The sequence below is a fragment of the Pseudophryne corroboree genome, chromosome 7 (genome assembly GCF_028390025.1).
Source record: "Pseudophryne corroboree isolate aPseCor3 chromosome 7, aPseCor3.hap2, whole genome shotgun sequence".
Taxonomy (NCBI): domain Eukaryota; kingdom Metazoa; phylum Chordata; class Amphibia; order Anura; family Myobatrachidae; genus Pseudophryne; species Pseudophryne corroboree.
The window spans coordinates 265,854,663-265,869,783 of NC_086450.1; the positions used below are offsets into that span (position 1 = coordinate 265,854,663).

Genomic DNA, 15,121 nt, shown 5'->3' on the forward strand with positions numbered 1-15,121 from the left:
CTGTCTCTCAGACTCCAACTGTTTTTCTCAGGCTCCTCCTCTCCATGTGGCACAGCCTTCCCCTTGTCTCTCAGCCTCATCCTGTGTCTCTAGGTCTACCCCTGTGTTTCTCAGCATCCCTACCCCTGTGTGGCCCAGCCTTGCTCTGTGTCTCTTGGCCCCCTCTGTGTCTCTCAGCCTTCCCCTGAGGTTTTGGCGATCCTCGGAATCTCAGAGCCTGGTTCAAGTGTCCACTTTGATGACCCCCCCCCCCCCACTATCACCAGGCCTGCTCCCCTATTTGTTATACATGCCTCCTGGTCAGCATCTTATTACACGTGCCCCCCCCCCCCCCCTTCCATACCTGCAGCTTGTTACACATGCTTCCTGTTCAGCAGCTTGTAATGCAAGACTCTAATCCTTACAAGTTTAGCCCCACATTATACTTTTTCCTTTCTTGATCTTACTGTCAGTATTGTCTTTTTCACAGGACAGGAACACTTACTGGACTGAGGACCTTTAGTGGATTTTACCTATGGGCTGCGGTAAAGTCAGCCACCTCAGCTCATGTCAGTGAGCAAGATGCAGTCCGTGAGAATGCACTGGCCTCACTATGATTGGCAGTGACTTCCTATTGGAAGTCCCACAGATGTGTCCACCCATATCTAGCCTCCCTGCACATTAAACAGCCTTTGTAGTCACGTCATGCCATGGTGTTACTCGATAGCGCTGAGGGTCTTTATGTGAGACTTTTCCCAATAAAATGCATCTTATTCACAAAATGATGCAAATAGGATGCACAAGCAGGTTATGCTGATTAAAAGGATATGCGGCATGTCTATATTCTGCATGCGACTATTACTATATCTGCATATGAAATAGTACGTTACAGTGTTTTCCTAGAAAGCACCTTAACATACCATTGCATACGCTTCCATTCAGGCGGCCCTTGCCAGTTTAGATGAGCTGCAGCCGATGCAGGCCACAGAAGCCGGGGTTTTCCACATGTGCATTACAATCGCCGCTACTGCGCAGTCATGGCTCCTGGCATCTGTAAACTACATTGTACAGGTGCCAGGACCCAGCCGGCAGCGGTGACAAGGAGGCAGTGACCCGGCAGCACAGACAATGGCAGCCCCCCTCCCCCATCCAAGTAGGAGCCGCCGCTGCTAGGGACACTTACAGCAGCCACCCAGAACTATATAGGAACAAGTACAAAGTCCGCCCTGCACTGTGTACTATCACACTGCAGCAGTCAGCACAGTACTGAAGACAATACTGTGCACTGTATACACTACAGTGTATCAAGCCTGCGGGCTGTCAGTGGAACTGTTCCATTCTAACCTATAAGTGGGGCTTTAGCATGTACTGGTTTAACCCCTTTATTTGTACCCACAGTCTTAAAATTAAGATGAAATAAGTGTTATAAGTTAAAGTTCTAATGGTTCAAGGTAAACAAGACAAGTTGGACCAGAGATCTATAATTGACCTTATTATAGACTACTGTACCTCTTGTCCCTAGGGGAACTGAGGGGCTGGATTATTCTTTTATGTAGGGCCCTGTCTGCCGTTATACCCAATCGTCAATGGGGATTAGTATGAAATGCCGGTGGACAGGATCCCGGCTGTCATGATCCCGACAGTGAAATCCCATCCGCTGTAATACTGGTAGTGGGGCGAGCACTACAAAGCCCCTTGCAGGCTCACTACGCTCGCCACAGGTTCTATTCTAAGAGAACTGTGTTGCCAGTATTCCGGCGGTGGTTATTCACCACTAGTCAGGATATCGGCATTATGACCGCAGAGATCCCGACTAGTGGTATTTTCACAGCTTCCCCGTCAATGTGATGTTAAATCAGCTTGGATGAGCACACATGATTTATGTTGGTTTTTTGTGATATGTAGTAAAAGATTGAATGGATCACTGCAGTTCACTCACCCGTTAGTTATAATGAAAATACTGTTAATCTAATTTTAACTATGTATGTGACAATGTGTATAATACTGCAGTCACGATTGAGATGAATTTATATGTATTTTAATGTAATGGTTTTTCATGATGTATTATTTATTTAAAGGTTAACCTATTTTTTCTGCTGAATATTGTACGTGTTCTAATAACAAAATTGAAAGTTACACATCAAGCTGAATCAAATCTCTATATGAAAGCTGTGAGAGCAACTCTCATCCTTGTACCTCTTCTTGGAATTCAATATGTACTACTTCCTTGGAAACCAGAGGGACGGATAGCAGAAGAAGTATTTCACTATGTTATGCATATTGTCATGCATTATCAGGTATGACTTTTTAAAGTATTTTTGTATATGTTTTATGCCAAAGATAGCTGCTCAGACTTCAGTTAAACCTAAATTTTCATTTCTATTGTAAAACTCATTTAAAAATGATGGCAGGACAGATTCCCTTTCTCTACTTTATCTGCCACTTGGCTCAATTTCTGGGCACCCAGTCACTTCTTACATAGCATTCTTATTAAGAAGCCTCTAATAAGTGGTTGTCATATGCAGCCCATTCACAAGTAAAACGCCAGTAATTTGTTTCTTACTAGAAAATGATCACCATTAATTATTGTGTTGTTATTATATTCCAGATGTGATGAAATGTAGATAAATCTTTAGCATGGATTCTTTTATTTTTTTTTCTGATTATTCATCTCTTATTTAAGAAAAAATGTAGGGAGGGAGAATTTCCTGCCCTCATTATCCCACTCACCCACTTCACTATTCTCCCACTTCATTTCATTATTGCACAGAGCAGACTGAACAATTCCAGATTCCCATAGCAGTGTGCATGGCCACTAAATTGCGATTGCATCGTTGGCGGGCCTTTGCATGCTTGGTGGCCTTGCCCTGTGCTGAGCGGTCCCTAGCATGCGATCGCAAGTAGTTGCAATTTTGCTAAATCATATGATACTGGGACCATTTTTAGGGTGGCTGCGTGACGTCACATGCAGCCGCTACCAAAAAAATGTCCACTGCCCGTCTGACAGCGCAGAAAGGCTGCACTGCAAGGGGTCAACCTTTATCAGATGCATCCGCAATCTAATTGTGGACACATCGGTGGGAAGGCCTCACATATGCTGGGCGGCCTTGCCCTGTGCCGGGCGGCCCCCAGCATGTGCAGAGATGAATGCAGATCTGGCTGCATATGTGTTTATCTCTGAATACCACGGAGATAAAGTACCGCCCAGCCAGCTCTTGTCATTTTTCAAACACAGCCTGTGACATGCCAGCTAGTTGCTGATTGGCTGGTACTTTAGCTCCGTGCACTTTATCGCCATCCAAGGCTTAGTAAATAGACCCCATATATCTTTTAATTACTGGGCATATTTTATATTGTACAAAGGTTGCCCGGTTAGCTAACGGCACTGTCGTCCGTAGGAAAGGGTGGAGGGTGGAGACTGTACCCGGGTGTCACCTTCCCAGGAGGTGACACCATAATACCTGCTCCTCCGCAGTGACAGGGAGCCAGGTGCAGCAGTGCAGGCAGAGGGTCTGATTCTAATTTAGGAATAAAGTATGAAAGAGCAAGTAACTGAGATCTACAATAGTTGTAGGGTCCGGGAAGCAGCTAATAAACAGGTAGCTACATTCATTATTTGTCTGATAAACTTATTTATATATTTAGGGAGGTCTGGAATTGGGAGTAGGACATATATTTGCTGAAGGGGGATATCTGAGGCTGTGACACATACTATATGTTTTCAGACTTTCACAAAGATTTTCTAAATAACGGGGCATTACCACCATATGCGGCAACCAAACTTGTTCCCAACATTTACTCGAGCAATTTTCTACAATCTAACTGGGACTAGATAGCAGCAGGGGTGTAGCGAGGGTGGCTCCGGTGGAGCGCAAGCTCTGGGTGCCGAAAAAATTAGAGGGCAGGGTTAATTTTTGTTGGGAGCCAATTAACCTACCAGTATATTTTTGTATCATGGGAGGTACCCAGAGGACACCCACGCAAGCACGGGGTGAATATACAAACTCACACAGTTAGGGCCATGGTGGGAATTGAGCCCATGACCTCAGTGCTGTGAGGCAGTAATGCTAACCATTACACCATCCATACTGCCATGCCCCTATATTGTTGTTGCAAGCCTTCGGCATGCACTGACCCTATTTTAAACATGGGGGCCACCCAAAGGAAAAACTTTTGCCCAGAGCTCCACAAGGTCCAGAACTGGCCGTCACCAATTTAGGATTTTTAAATATTGTTTCTTTTGAAATATAACATGCCACCACATGTTGGCTAGGCCCCCAATTCAGTACAGGGGAGGGGGATGCCAAAACATACCCTTGCTCCGGGCACCATGGCGCCTAGCTACACCTCTGGATACCAGTGGTATAGGAGTTTACATGGGCTTTCCTTGATGCACACAATCATTTTGCAAAAAAAGTTTTAATGTATCCATTCAACTGTTAAAATAATAAAAAAAAATGCTATGAAAATATTTGAGAAGAATTGGGAAAACCATTATTATTTGGGAATAACAAGAAGAATCCATTTAAAAGTATGATGGAACAATAGCACTACAAGGCTATAACAGTTGAGCCAACTACGACTGTGGGATTTAGCCATTCCCGGTGTCCCGTCCTGCTCCTGCTGTCAGTGGAGGTGGGGAGCGCTGTTGTGGAGGCGGGTAGCAGTGTCTGTGGCGGCGGGTAACCTCTGCCCTGCTGCCACTATAGCCTCTGCCCTGCTGCCTCTATAGCCCGCCGCCCCTCTCCCTTGTCTCATCTTCTCAGTTCGACTATTTTTAAAGTCAGATTGAGATTGTCGGAAACGGAACCAAAATCTGTCGAATTTGCTCCAGTTTCCAACAGAAGAACGCGGATCGGCAGCTATTCCGCCGATCCACGTGCTTTCTGACAAGTCGAATTTCCCGACTTGTCGGAAAACTGAGGGGGGATTGAATAGGTCGGAACCCCTTCCGATCTTAAAAAGTCGAAAAGTGCCGTCTTTCTGACAAGACGGCAGTTTCGACTGTAAAAGAATATACCCATATATGTGGTGGGGTTTGACAGCTCTTTATTTATTTATATTTTTACAAATTCAGCAACCTTCTGAGTAAAACACTGTAATATCAATTATTTATAGTGTTATAAATACTGTTAAGCGTATGTGAGTGGCTTTGTCTGGTTAAGGGTTTCATATACATCCCCACATTTCCACTTATCCATGCATCTTTCTTTTTTTTTTTTTTTCATTTTTACAGTATGCCACCTACAGTATAAACTGTTGCTATACAGTTTACATCCACATTTACTTACTGTCATTGTCTCATTTTGCTAGGTTTGTTTTTATTTTGGAATATTTATACTTTTAAATGTAAAAACACATTTTATGGCATTAGGTCATAAATCATAGGCCATAAAAGTCTTCAGACAGAAACCGCTTCCTGCCCCTCACTGTGGGCCACCCGTCTCAGGATCTAGCATGTTTACCCCTGGAACTGCTATTGTCAAGTTCAACCCCGATTTGTTTGCTTAACTATCCCCGATTTGTTTGCTTAACAGCTCTTCCCATCTGGATCTATCCCCTTCCCCCTCCTCTTTCCTAGCTCCCTCCTCCTCCTGCGGATGGCCACTCTGCATCCTGGTTCACCTAACAAGTTTGGTACATCTTTAAACAGTTTTGTCGGGCCCGTTTTAGATTAGATGCCCTTTGTTTCCTTTATACCTTCCACCATTTTAGTTGTTATTGTTGCTACTCTTTTGACAAATGGATGTTTTATCCTATTTATTCTTTTCTGTCTGATATTTCTATGTTTATTTTACCTCCTAACAAAGTCTTTAAAAATAATACAATAGTTTTCAGACAGACAAAGAAAGGACAAACATAAAATAACAATACAGAACAAGCTAACATTTGTAGATCTTGAAGCTCTAGAAATGAACAGCAGAAGAGAAGATTGTTTTTACATTTTTGGAAGAGGATGTTGACAAACGTACTTATTGTTTTATGTAATATACATATTTTTATTTTTCCAGGGATTGTTGGTAGCTACAATATTTTGTTTCTTTAATGGAGAGGTAAGTCATTTTTCAGTTACATTAATCAGAATAATTATATTCATATTTTACCCTCACATTCCAAAACCTATAAATAACATAGTGAGTGACAGCTCTTTTTCTAATGTTATAAACAATTTGCCTTCATTCCTACATAACTCATCTATCTTCTCTTGGCATAATTACAATAAGCAGACAAACTACTTGGGACTGGAATGAAGCCAGTTATATCCAGGTATAGGTTATATGCAATTACATTTGCCACAATAGTCAGTATCTGTAAGTAGCTCATGTGATATTACAATGACATTGTTCAACTTATATTTCTTTACAAACCCTCTTATAGACATACAGTATACATATTTAAACAAACTAAAGTATGACACACTATGCCAGTAATAACAGAACGACGGATGCAGGATGGGTGGTGACATCCTCCTTTTCTCAAAATGGAGGCATGACTTTGCCATTGCAGGGGAGGGAAAGGGCCAGGATCTACGTCAGAGGATGAAGATTTCCTGGCCTCTTGGTAGGTATTGCGATGGCCGGCTTGCGCGATCCCATGGGTCATGCAGCAAGCCGTTGGTGCCGGTGAAGACCTGAAACTACATCTTAGGGTGCAGTTCGGGTCAATTATGCATGCAGGAGGCATGACACCTCCGGCTGTCTTACCATATTAGTGCTATTGCTGCTGCTTCCATGTAATCAGCAACGATAGCACCTCCAACCACATCTGAATGAGAGCCAAAGTCAATTACAATGGAAGTAGTTACATATTCAGATATTTTATTCTGAGCTAGTTAAGTGATTTAAGCATGGACATATCTGAAATGGGTGCAGGGTGTGCAGTGCATACAGGGAGCCCCTACACCACACAACCTGCTCCCATATATTATATTTACCTCTTCGGAGTTTGGCACCAGCACTGCAGAAATCAAAGGGAAAAAGAAGTGGTAACATTTACCTGGAGATTCGCGCACTCACACCGGCAAGAGAGGGGGGACTACACAAGGGCCTCCTCCTCTCTTAAACCTACTCTGGCTTTCTGATAAGTACAGTACTGAGCCTTCCGTTTTCCATAAAAGTTACAAATTAAACATGACCTGTAGAATGATCACGAAGTAATCTATTGAATTAATCTGGTTCAGTGGTGAGCAAGGTGAAGAAGAAAAATAAGATTTTACTTACCAATAAATCTATTTCTCGTAGTCCGTAGTGGATGCTGGGACTCCGTAAGGACCATGGGGAATAGCGGCTCCGCAGGAGACAGGGCACAAGAATAAAAGCTTTAGGATCAGGTGGTGTGCACTGGCTCCTCCCCCTATGACCCTCCTCCAAGCCTCAGTTAGGATACTGTGCCCGGACGAGCGTACATAATAAGGAAGGATATTGAATCCCGGGTAAGACTCATACCAGCCACACCAATCACACCGTACAACTTGTGATCTGAACCCAGTTAACAGTATGATAAAACGAAAAGGAGCCTCTGAAAAGATGGCTCACAACAATAATAACCCGAATTTTTGTAACAATAACTATATACAAGTATTGCAGACAATCCGCACTTGGGATGGGCGCCCAGCATCCACTACGGACTACGAGAAATAGATTTATCGGTAAGTAAAATCTTATTTTCTCTGACGTCCTAGTGGATGCTGGGACTCCGTAAGGACCATGGGGATTATACCAAAGCTCCCAAACGGGCGGGAGAGTGCGGATGACTCTGCAGCACCGAATGAGAGAACTCCAGGTCCTCCTCAGCCAGGGTATCAAATTTGTAGAATTTTGCAAACATGTTTGCCCCTGGCCAAGTAGCTGCTCGGCAAAGTTGTAAAGCCGAGACCCCTCGGGCAGCCGCCCAAGAGGAGCCCACTTTCCTTGTGGAATGGGCTTTTACCGATTTTGGCTGTGGCAGGCCTGCCACAGAATGTGCAAGCTGAATTGTACTACAAATCCAACGAGCAATCGTCTGCTTAGAAGCAGGAGCACCCAGCTTGTTGGGTGCATACAGGATAAACAGCGAGTCAGATTTTCTGACTCCAGCCGTCCTGGAAACATATATTTTCAGGGCCCTGACAACGTCAAGCAACTTGGAGTCCTCCAAGTCCCTAGTAGCCGCAGGTACCACAATAGGTTGGTTCATGTGAAATGCAGAAACCACCTTAGGTAGAAATTGAGGACGAGTCCTCAATTCTGCCCTGTCAGAATGAAAAATTAAGTAAGGACTTTTATATGATAAAGCCGCCAATTCTGACACACGCCTGGCTGAAGCCAGGGCTAACAGCATCGTCACCTTCCATGTGAGATATTTGAAGTCCACAGTGGTGAGTGGTTCAAACCAATGTGACTTTAGAAAACTCAACACAACATTGAGATCCCAAGGTGCCACTGGAGGCACAAAAGGAGGCTGTATATGCAGTACCCCTTTTACAAATGTCTGAACTTCAGGCATTGAAGCCAGTTCTTTCTGGAAGAAAATCGACAGGGCCGAAATTTGAACCTTAATGGACCCTAATTTTAGGCCCATAGATAGTCCTGTTTGCAGGAAATGGAGGAAACGACCCAGTTGAAATTCCTCTGTAGGGGCCTTCTTGGCCTCACACCACGCAACATATTTTCGCCAAATGCGGTGATAATGTTTTGCGGTTACGTCCTTCCTGGCCTTGACCAGGGTAGGGATGACTTCATCTGGAATGCCTTTTTGCCTCAGGATCCGGCGTTCAACCGCCATGCCGTCAAACGCAGCCGCGGTAAGTCTTGGAACAGACAAGGCCCCTGCTGGAGCAGGTCCTTTCTCAGAGGTAGAGGCCACGGTTCGTCCGTGAGCATCTCTTGAAGTTCCGGGTACCAAGTCCTTCTTGGCCAATCCGGAGCCACGAGTATAGTTCTTACTCCTCTCCTTCTTATGATTCTCAGTACCTTTGGTATGAGAGGCAGAGGAGGGAACACATACACTGACTGGTACACCCACGGCGTTACCAGGGCGTCCACCGCTATTGCCTGAGGGTCCCTTGACCTGGCGTAATATCTGTCTAGTTTTTTGTTTAGACGGGACGCCATCATGTCCACTTTTGGTTCTTCCCAACGGTTTACTATCAGGTGGAAGACTTCTGGGTGAAGTCCCGACTCTCCCGGGTGGAGGTCGTGTCTGCTGAGGAAGTCTGCTTCCCAGTTGTCCACTCCCGGAATGAACACTGCTGACAGTGCTATCACATGATTTTCCGCCCAGCGAAGAATCTTTGCAGCTTCTGCCATTGCCCTCCTGCTTCTCGTGCCGCCCTGTCTGTTTACGTGGGCGACTGACGTGATGTCCGATCGGATCAATACCGCCTGACCCTGAAGCAGGGGTTTCGCTTGACTTAGGGCATTGTAAATGGCCCTTAGTTCCAGAATGTTTATATGAAGAGATGCTTCCATGCTTGACCACAAGCCCTGGAAATTTCTTCCCTGTGTGACTGCTCCCCAGCCTCTCAGGCTTGCATCCGTGGTCACCAGGATCCAATCCTGAATGCCAAATCTGCGGCCCTCTAGTAGATGAGCACTCTGCAGCCACCACAGAAGAGACACCCTTGTCCTTGGCGACAGGGTTATCCGCTGATGCATCTGAAGATGCGATCCGGACCATTTGTCCAGTAGATCCCACTGAAAAGTTCTTGCATGGAATCTTCCGAATGGAATCGCTTCGTAAGAAGCCACCATTTTTCCCAGGACCCTCGTGCACTGATGCACTGACACCTGGCCTGGTTTTAGGAGGTTCCTGACTAGCTCGGATAACTCCCTGGCCTTCTCCTCTGGGAGAAACACCTTTTTCTGGACTGTGTCCAGAATCATTCCTAGGAACAGTAGACGTGTCGTAGGAATCAGCTGCGATTTTGGAATATTTAGGATCCACCCGTGCTGACGTAACACTACCTGAGATAGTGCTACTCCGACTTCTAACTGTTCCCTGGACCTTGCCCTTATCAGGAGATCGTCCAAGTAAGGGATAATTAAGATGCCTTTTTCTTCGAAGAAGAATCATCATTTCGTTGTAAAGACCCGAGGTGCCGTGGACAACCCAAACGGCAGCCTCTGAAACTGATAATGACAGTTTTGTACTACAAACCTGAGGTACCCTTGGTGAGACGGGTAGATTGGGACGTGGAGATAAGCATCCTTGATGTCCAGAGACACCATATAGTCCCCTTCTTCCAGGTTTGCTATCACCGCTCTGAGTGATTCCATCTTGAATTTGAACCTCTTTATGTAAGTGTTCAAGGATTTCAGATTTAAAATTGGTCTCACCGAGCCGTCCGGCTTCGGTACCACAAACAGCGTGGAATAATACCCCTTTCCCTGTTGTAGGAGGGGTACCTTGATTATCACCTGCTGGGAATACAGCTTGTGAATGGCTTCCAAAACTGCCTCCCTGTCGGAGGGAGACTTTGGTAGAGCAGACTTCAGGAACCGGCGAGGGGTAAACGCCTCGAATTCCAGTTTGTACCCCTGCGATACTACCTGTAGAATCCAGGGGTCCACTTGCGAGTGAGCCCACTGCGCGTTGAAATACTTGAGACGGGCCCCCACCATGTCTGAGTCTGCTTGTAAAGCCCCAGCGTCATGCTGAAGACTTGGCAGAAGCAGGGGAGGGCTTCTGCTCCTGGGAAGCGGCTGCATGGTGCAGTCTTTTTCCCCTTCCTCTGCCCCGGGGCAGGAAGGAATGGCCTTTAGCTCGCTTGTACTTATGGGAACGAAAGGACTGAGTTTGAAAAGACGGTGTCTTTTTCTGCTGATGTGAATTGACCTGGGGTAAAAAGGTGGATTTTCCAGCCGTTGCCGTGGCCACCAGGTCCGATAGACCAGCCCCAAATAACTCCTCCCCTTTATACGGCAATACTTCCATATGTCGTTTGGAATCCGCATCGCCTGACCACTGTCGCGTCCATAACGCTCTTCTGGCAGAAATGGACATAGCACTTACTCTTGATGCCAGGGTGCAGATATCCCTCTGTGCATCACGCATATATAGTAATGCATCCTTCAAATGCTCTATAGTTAACAGTATATTGTCCCTATCCAGGGTATCAATATTTTCAGTCAGGGAATCCGACCACGCGACTCCAGCACTGCACATCCAGGCTGAAGCGATTGCTGGTCGCAGTATAACACCAGTATGTGTGTATATACTTTTAAGAATATTTTCCAGCCTTCTATCTGCTGGTTCCTTGAGGGTGGCCGTATCAGGAGACGGTAACGCTACTTGTTTAGATAAACGTGTGAGCGCCTTATCTACCCTAGGGGTGTTTCCCAACGCGTCCTAACCTCTGACGGGAAAGGATATAGTGCCAATAATTTTTTAGAAATTAGCAGTTTTTTGTCGGGGGAAACCCACGCTTTATCACACACCTCATTTAACTCATCTGACTCAGGGAAAACTATTGGTAGTTTTTTCACACCCCACATAATACCCTTCTTTGTGGTACTTGTAGTGTCAGAAATGTTCAATGCCTCCTTCATTGCCGTGATCATGTAACGTGTGGCCCTACTGGACATTACGTTTGTCTCCTCACCGTCGACACTAGACTCAGTATCTGTGTCTGGGTCTGCGTCGACCCACTGAGGTAACGGGCGTTTTAGGGCCCCTGACGGTGTCTGAGACGCCTGGACAGGCACTAATTGATTTGCCGGCTGTCTCATGTCGTCAACCGTTCTTCACAAAGTGCTGACATTATCACTTAATTCTTTAAATACGATCATCCAGTCAGGTGTCGACACCCTAGGGGGTGACATCACTAACCCAGGCAATTGCTCCGCCTCCACATCATTTTCCTCCTCATACATGTCGACACACACGTACCGACACACAGCACACACACCGGGAATGCTCTGATAGAGGACAGGACCCCACAAGCCCTTTGGAGAGACAGAGGGAGAGTCTGCCAGCACACACCAAGCGCTATATATATATACAGGGATAACCTTATATAAGTGTTATTCCCTTATAGCTGCTGTTTATATAATTTTTAGCTGCCAATAGTGCCCCCCCTTCTCTTTTTTACCCTGATTCTGTAGCAAGTCTGCAGGGGAGAGTCAGGGAGCCGTCCTTCCAGCGGAGCTGTGAGGGAAAATGGCGCTTGTGTGCTGAGGAGATAGGCTCCGCCCCTTCACGACGTCCTTATCTCCCGCTCTTTTCTGTAAAAATGGCAGGGGTTAAAATACATCCATATAGCCCAAGAGCTATATGTGATGTATTCTTTTGCCAACCTAAGGTATTATCTGTTATATTGCGTCTCAGGGCGCTCCCCCCCAGCGCCCTGCACCCTCAGTGACCGGAGTGTGAAGTGTGCTGAGAGCAATGGCGCACAGCTGCGGTGCTGTGCGCTACCTTAGTCTGAAGACAGGATCGTCTTCTGCCGCCGATTTCACCGGACCTCTTCGCTCTTCTGGCTCTGTAAGGGGGCCGGCGGCGCGGCTCCGGGACCCATCCAGGCTGAACCTGTGATCGTCCCTCTGGAGCTAATGTCCAGTAGCCTAAGAAACCCAATCCACTCTGCACGCAGGTGAGTCCGTTTCTTCTCCCCTTAGTCCCACGATGCAGTGAGCCTGTTGCCAGCAGGACTCACTGAAAATAAAAAACCTAAAATACACTTTTATTCTAAGCAGCTCAGGAGAGCCACCTAGCCTGCACCCTTCTCGTTCGGGCACAAAAATCTAACTGAGGCTTGGAGGAGGGTCATAGGGGGAGGAGCCAGTGCACACCACCTGATCCTAAAGCTTTTATTCTTGTGCCCTGTCTCCTGCGGAGCCGCTATTCCCCATGGTCCTTACGGAGTCCCAGCATCCACTAGGACGTCAGAGAAATTATCTGCTTAAAACATGCTCATCATGATCAAAGACTATGATGCAAAATAAATTGATTTAGCTTTTTCCATTAATTAACAGTAAAGTTTGGTGCTTAGTAGTAATTTAAATGTGCCCGCCCTATGATACAAAGAAAGAAGCTTAAACTATTGCTAATAATGTGTCTGCTAATGTATTTTAGGTGCAAGCTGTTCTAAAGAGACACTGGAATCAGTACAAAATTCAGTTTGGGAACAGTTTTGCTCATTCTGAAGGTCTTCGATCAGCCTCATACACTATATCTTCCATCAGTGAGGGCCCGGGCACAACATATACTCATGACTATAACAGCGAGCAGACAAATGGAAAAAAACACCATGATATGGAAAGTGTTGCTTTGAAAACTGAAAAACCATATATGTGAAATGTTTTTTTCTGATGTAATATTTGTTTCTATATAACTGCTGTTTAACTTTCCACTGTAATATCTACTACACACGTATTAAGAGTGACTCAGTATATATAATTTTTATGTCAAGTATATTTGATGTAAACTGCATTAAAATTTGTTTGCACTTGTATTAAGTTTGGGATCCGGATTGAAAGTCGACAGTAACTAGGTCGACAATGTCTAGGTCGACCACTATTGGTCGACAGTAACTAGGTCGACAGGGTCAAAAGGTCGACAGGGTCTAGGTCGACAGGTCAAAAGGTCGACATGAGTTTTTCACAATTTTTTTCTTTTTTTTAACCTTTTCATACTTAACGATCCACGTGGACTACGATTGGAACGGTAATCTGTGCCGAGCGAATCGGTAGCGGAGCGAAGGCACCATGCCCGAAGCATGGCGAGCGAAGCTAGCCATGCGAGGGGACGCGGTGCAGTAATTGGGGTTCCCGGTCACTCTACGAAGAAAACGACACCAAAATAACATTAAAAACTCATGTCGACCTTTTGACCTGTCGACCTAGAACATGTCGACCTTTTGACCGTCGCCCTAGTTACTGTCGACCAATAGTGGTCGACCTAGACATTGTCGACCTAGTTACTGTCGACTTTTAATACCACACCCATTAAGTTTATACAACAGGTCTGTGATTGATGAATTATTGAAGTTTATGTTAAGACAGTATTTCTCTAAGTATTTGTTTTCGTTATTTGCCAATTGTATAAGCCTTGTTTTGTTTTTCATTACAGTGACTTGGTCATCAGAAATCTGTAATTTAGACTATAAAACATTCAACTAAAAGCTCTTTATACTGCCATAAATAACACATTTTGACAATATGTTGCCTTTATGCACGTTTTTGTGTGCTTTTCTGTTTGTATCCCTTATGTAATAAAGAAAACCAAACACATACATGAAGACTCTGAGTTGCATATCTACAGTATATGGTATTAACCTTCAACTACAGTATTGAATGGTTCTGTGAGGCGTTTCAGAGAATTGGGCAATCTTTGAAAAAGGAGCTAGTGAGGTGGGTAGGTGTATGGCAGAAAACTGAAAGGGGATTCAGGATAGGAAGCTCCAGTAAAGGCCCATACACACTGGGCGATTTTGAGCTCAAAGTAGCTCACTTTTGGTATTTTGAGCTCAAAATCTCCTAGTGTGTATGGCCAGGCGATGAGCGGTGAGCACTGATGCGCGCCCCAGTATCATCGCCGTCCGTCGCCCTGTTTTACCGGCCGAGTGAACCACTTTCCACAATCTCCTACTGTTGAAAGTGGTTCACCACTGTGAAAATGGATGGGCCAGGTGAAAATCTCTCAGTGTGTATGCACTGTGCGATTTTCCGGCCACCGATTTTCACATCATCTCTCTGCATACGCACTGGGCAAAAACGCCCAGTGTGTATGCACCTTATGGAATGAAAGGGAAAGTTAAAATACAGGGAATACTGGAACAGTCGGGTAGGGATAGATTCCAAAGGATAGTCATTAAGGTCACACTAGCATTCACTGAAAGGATTCATAGAGAAGATTTCTCTTACGTCCGAGAGCAGGCTTTTTCAACCAGTGTGCCGCGACCAGTTGCAAGGTGTGCCGCGGAGCCAGAGCAGCTTCCTGCACCTTCAGAGTGAACTGTTGACCCGGGCTCTTCTTAAAGGATCAGTCGTGCTCCGGCCGCCTTGAAAACGATGTGATATCATCCGCCTGCATACACATCTTCCAGTTCCCGCCTGCATACACAGCTTTCCTTGCCCACCCACATCCACACCTGCCCGCTGCTCAGTATTCGCAGAATTCCACTATGAACAGCCCCCGCCACTGAGGGACAGGGAGTAGGACA

General features: G+C 45.5%; 1 protein-coding gene across 1 annotated transcript in view; it reads left to right on the forward strand.

Annotated features, from left to right (window-relative positions):
- CALCRL (calcitonin receptor like receptor) overlaps positions 1 to 14,191 on the forward strand; it is a 743,490-nt gene extending 729,299 nt beyond the window's left edge. The window contains exons 11-13 of the mRNA XM_063934127.1: positions 2,058 to 2,276; positions 5,991 to 6,032; positions 13,033 to 14,191. Coding sequence (XP_063790197.1) covers positions 2,058 to 2,276; positions 5,991 to 6,032; positions 13,033 to 13,254 — 483 coding nt within the window. The 3' untranslated portion in view covers positions 13,255 to 14,191. The remainder of the gene's footprint in view (positions 1 to 2,057; positions 2,277 to 5,990; positions 6,033 to 13,032) is intronic.
- The last annotated feature ends 930 nt before the right edge of the window (positions 14,192 to 15,121 follow it).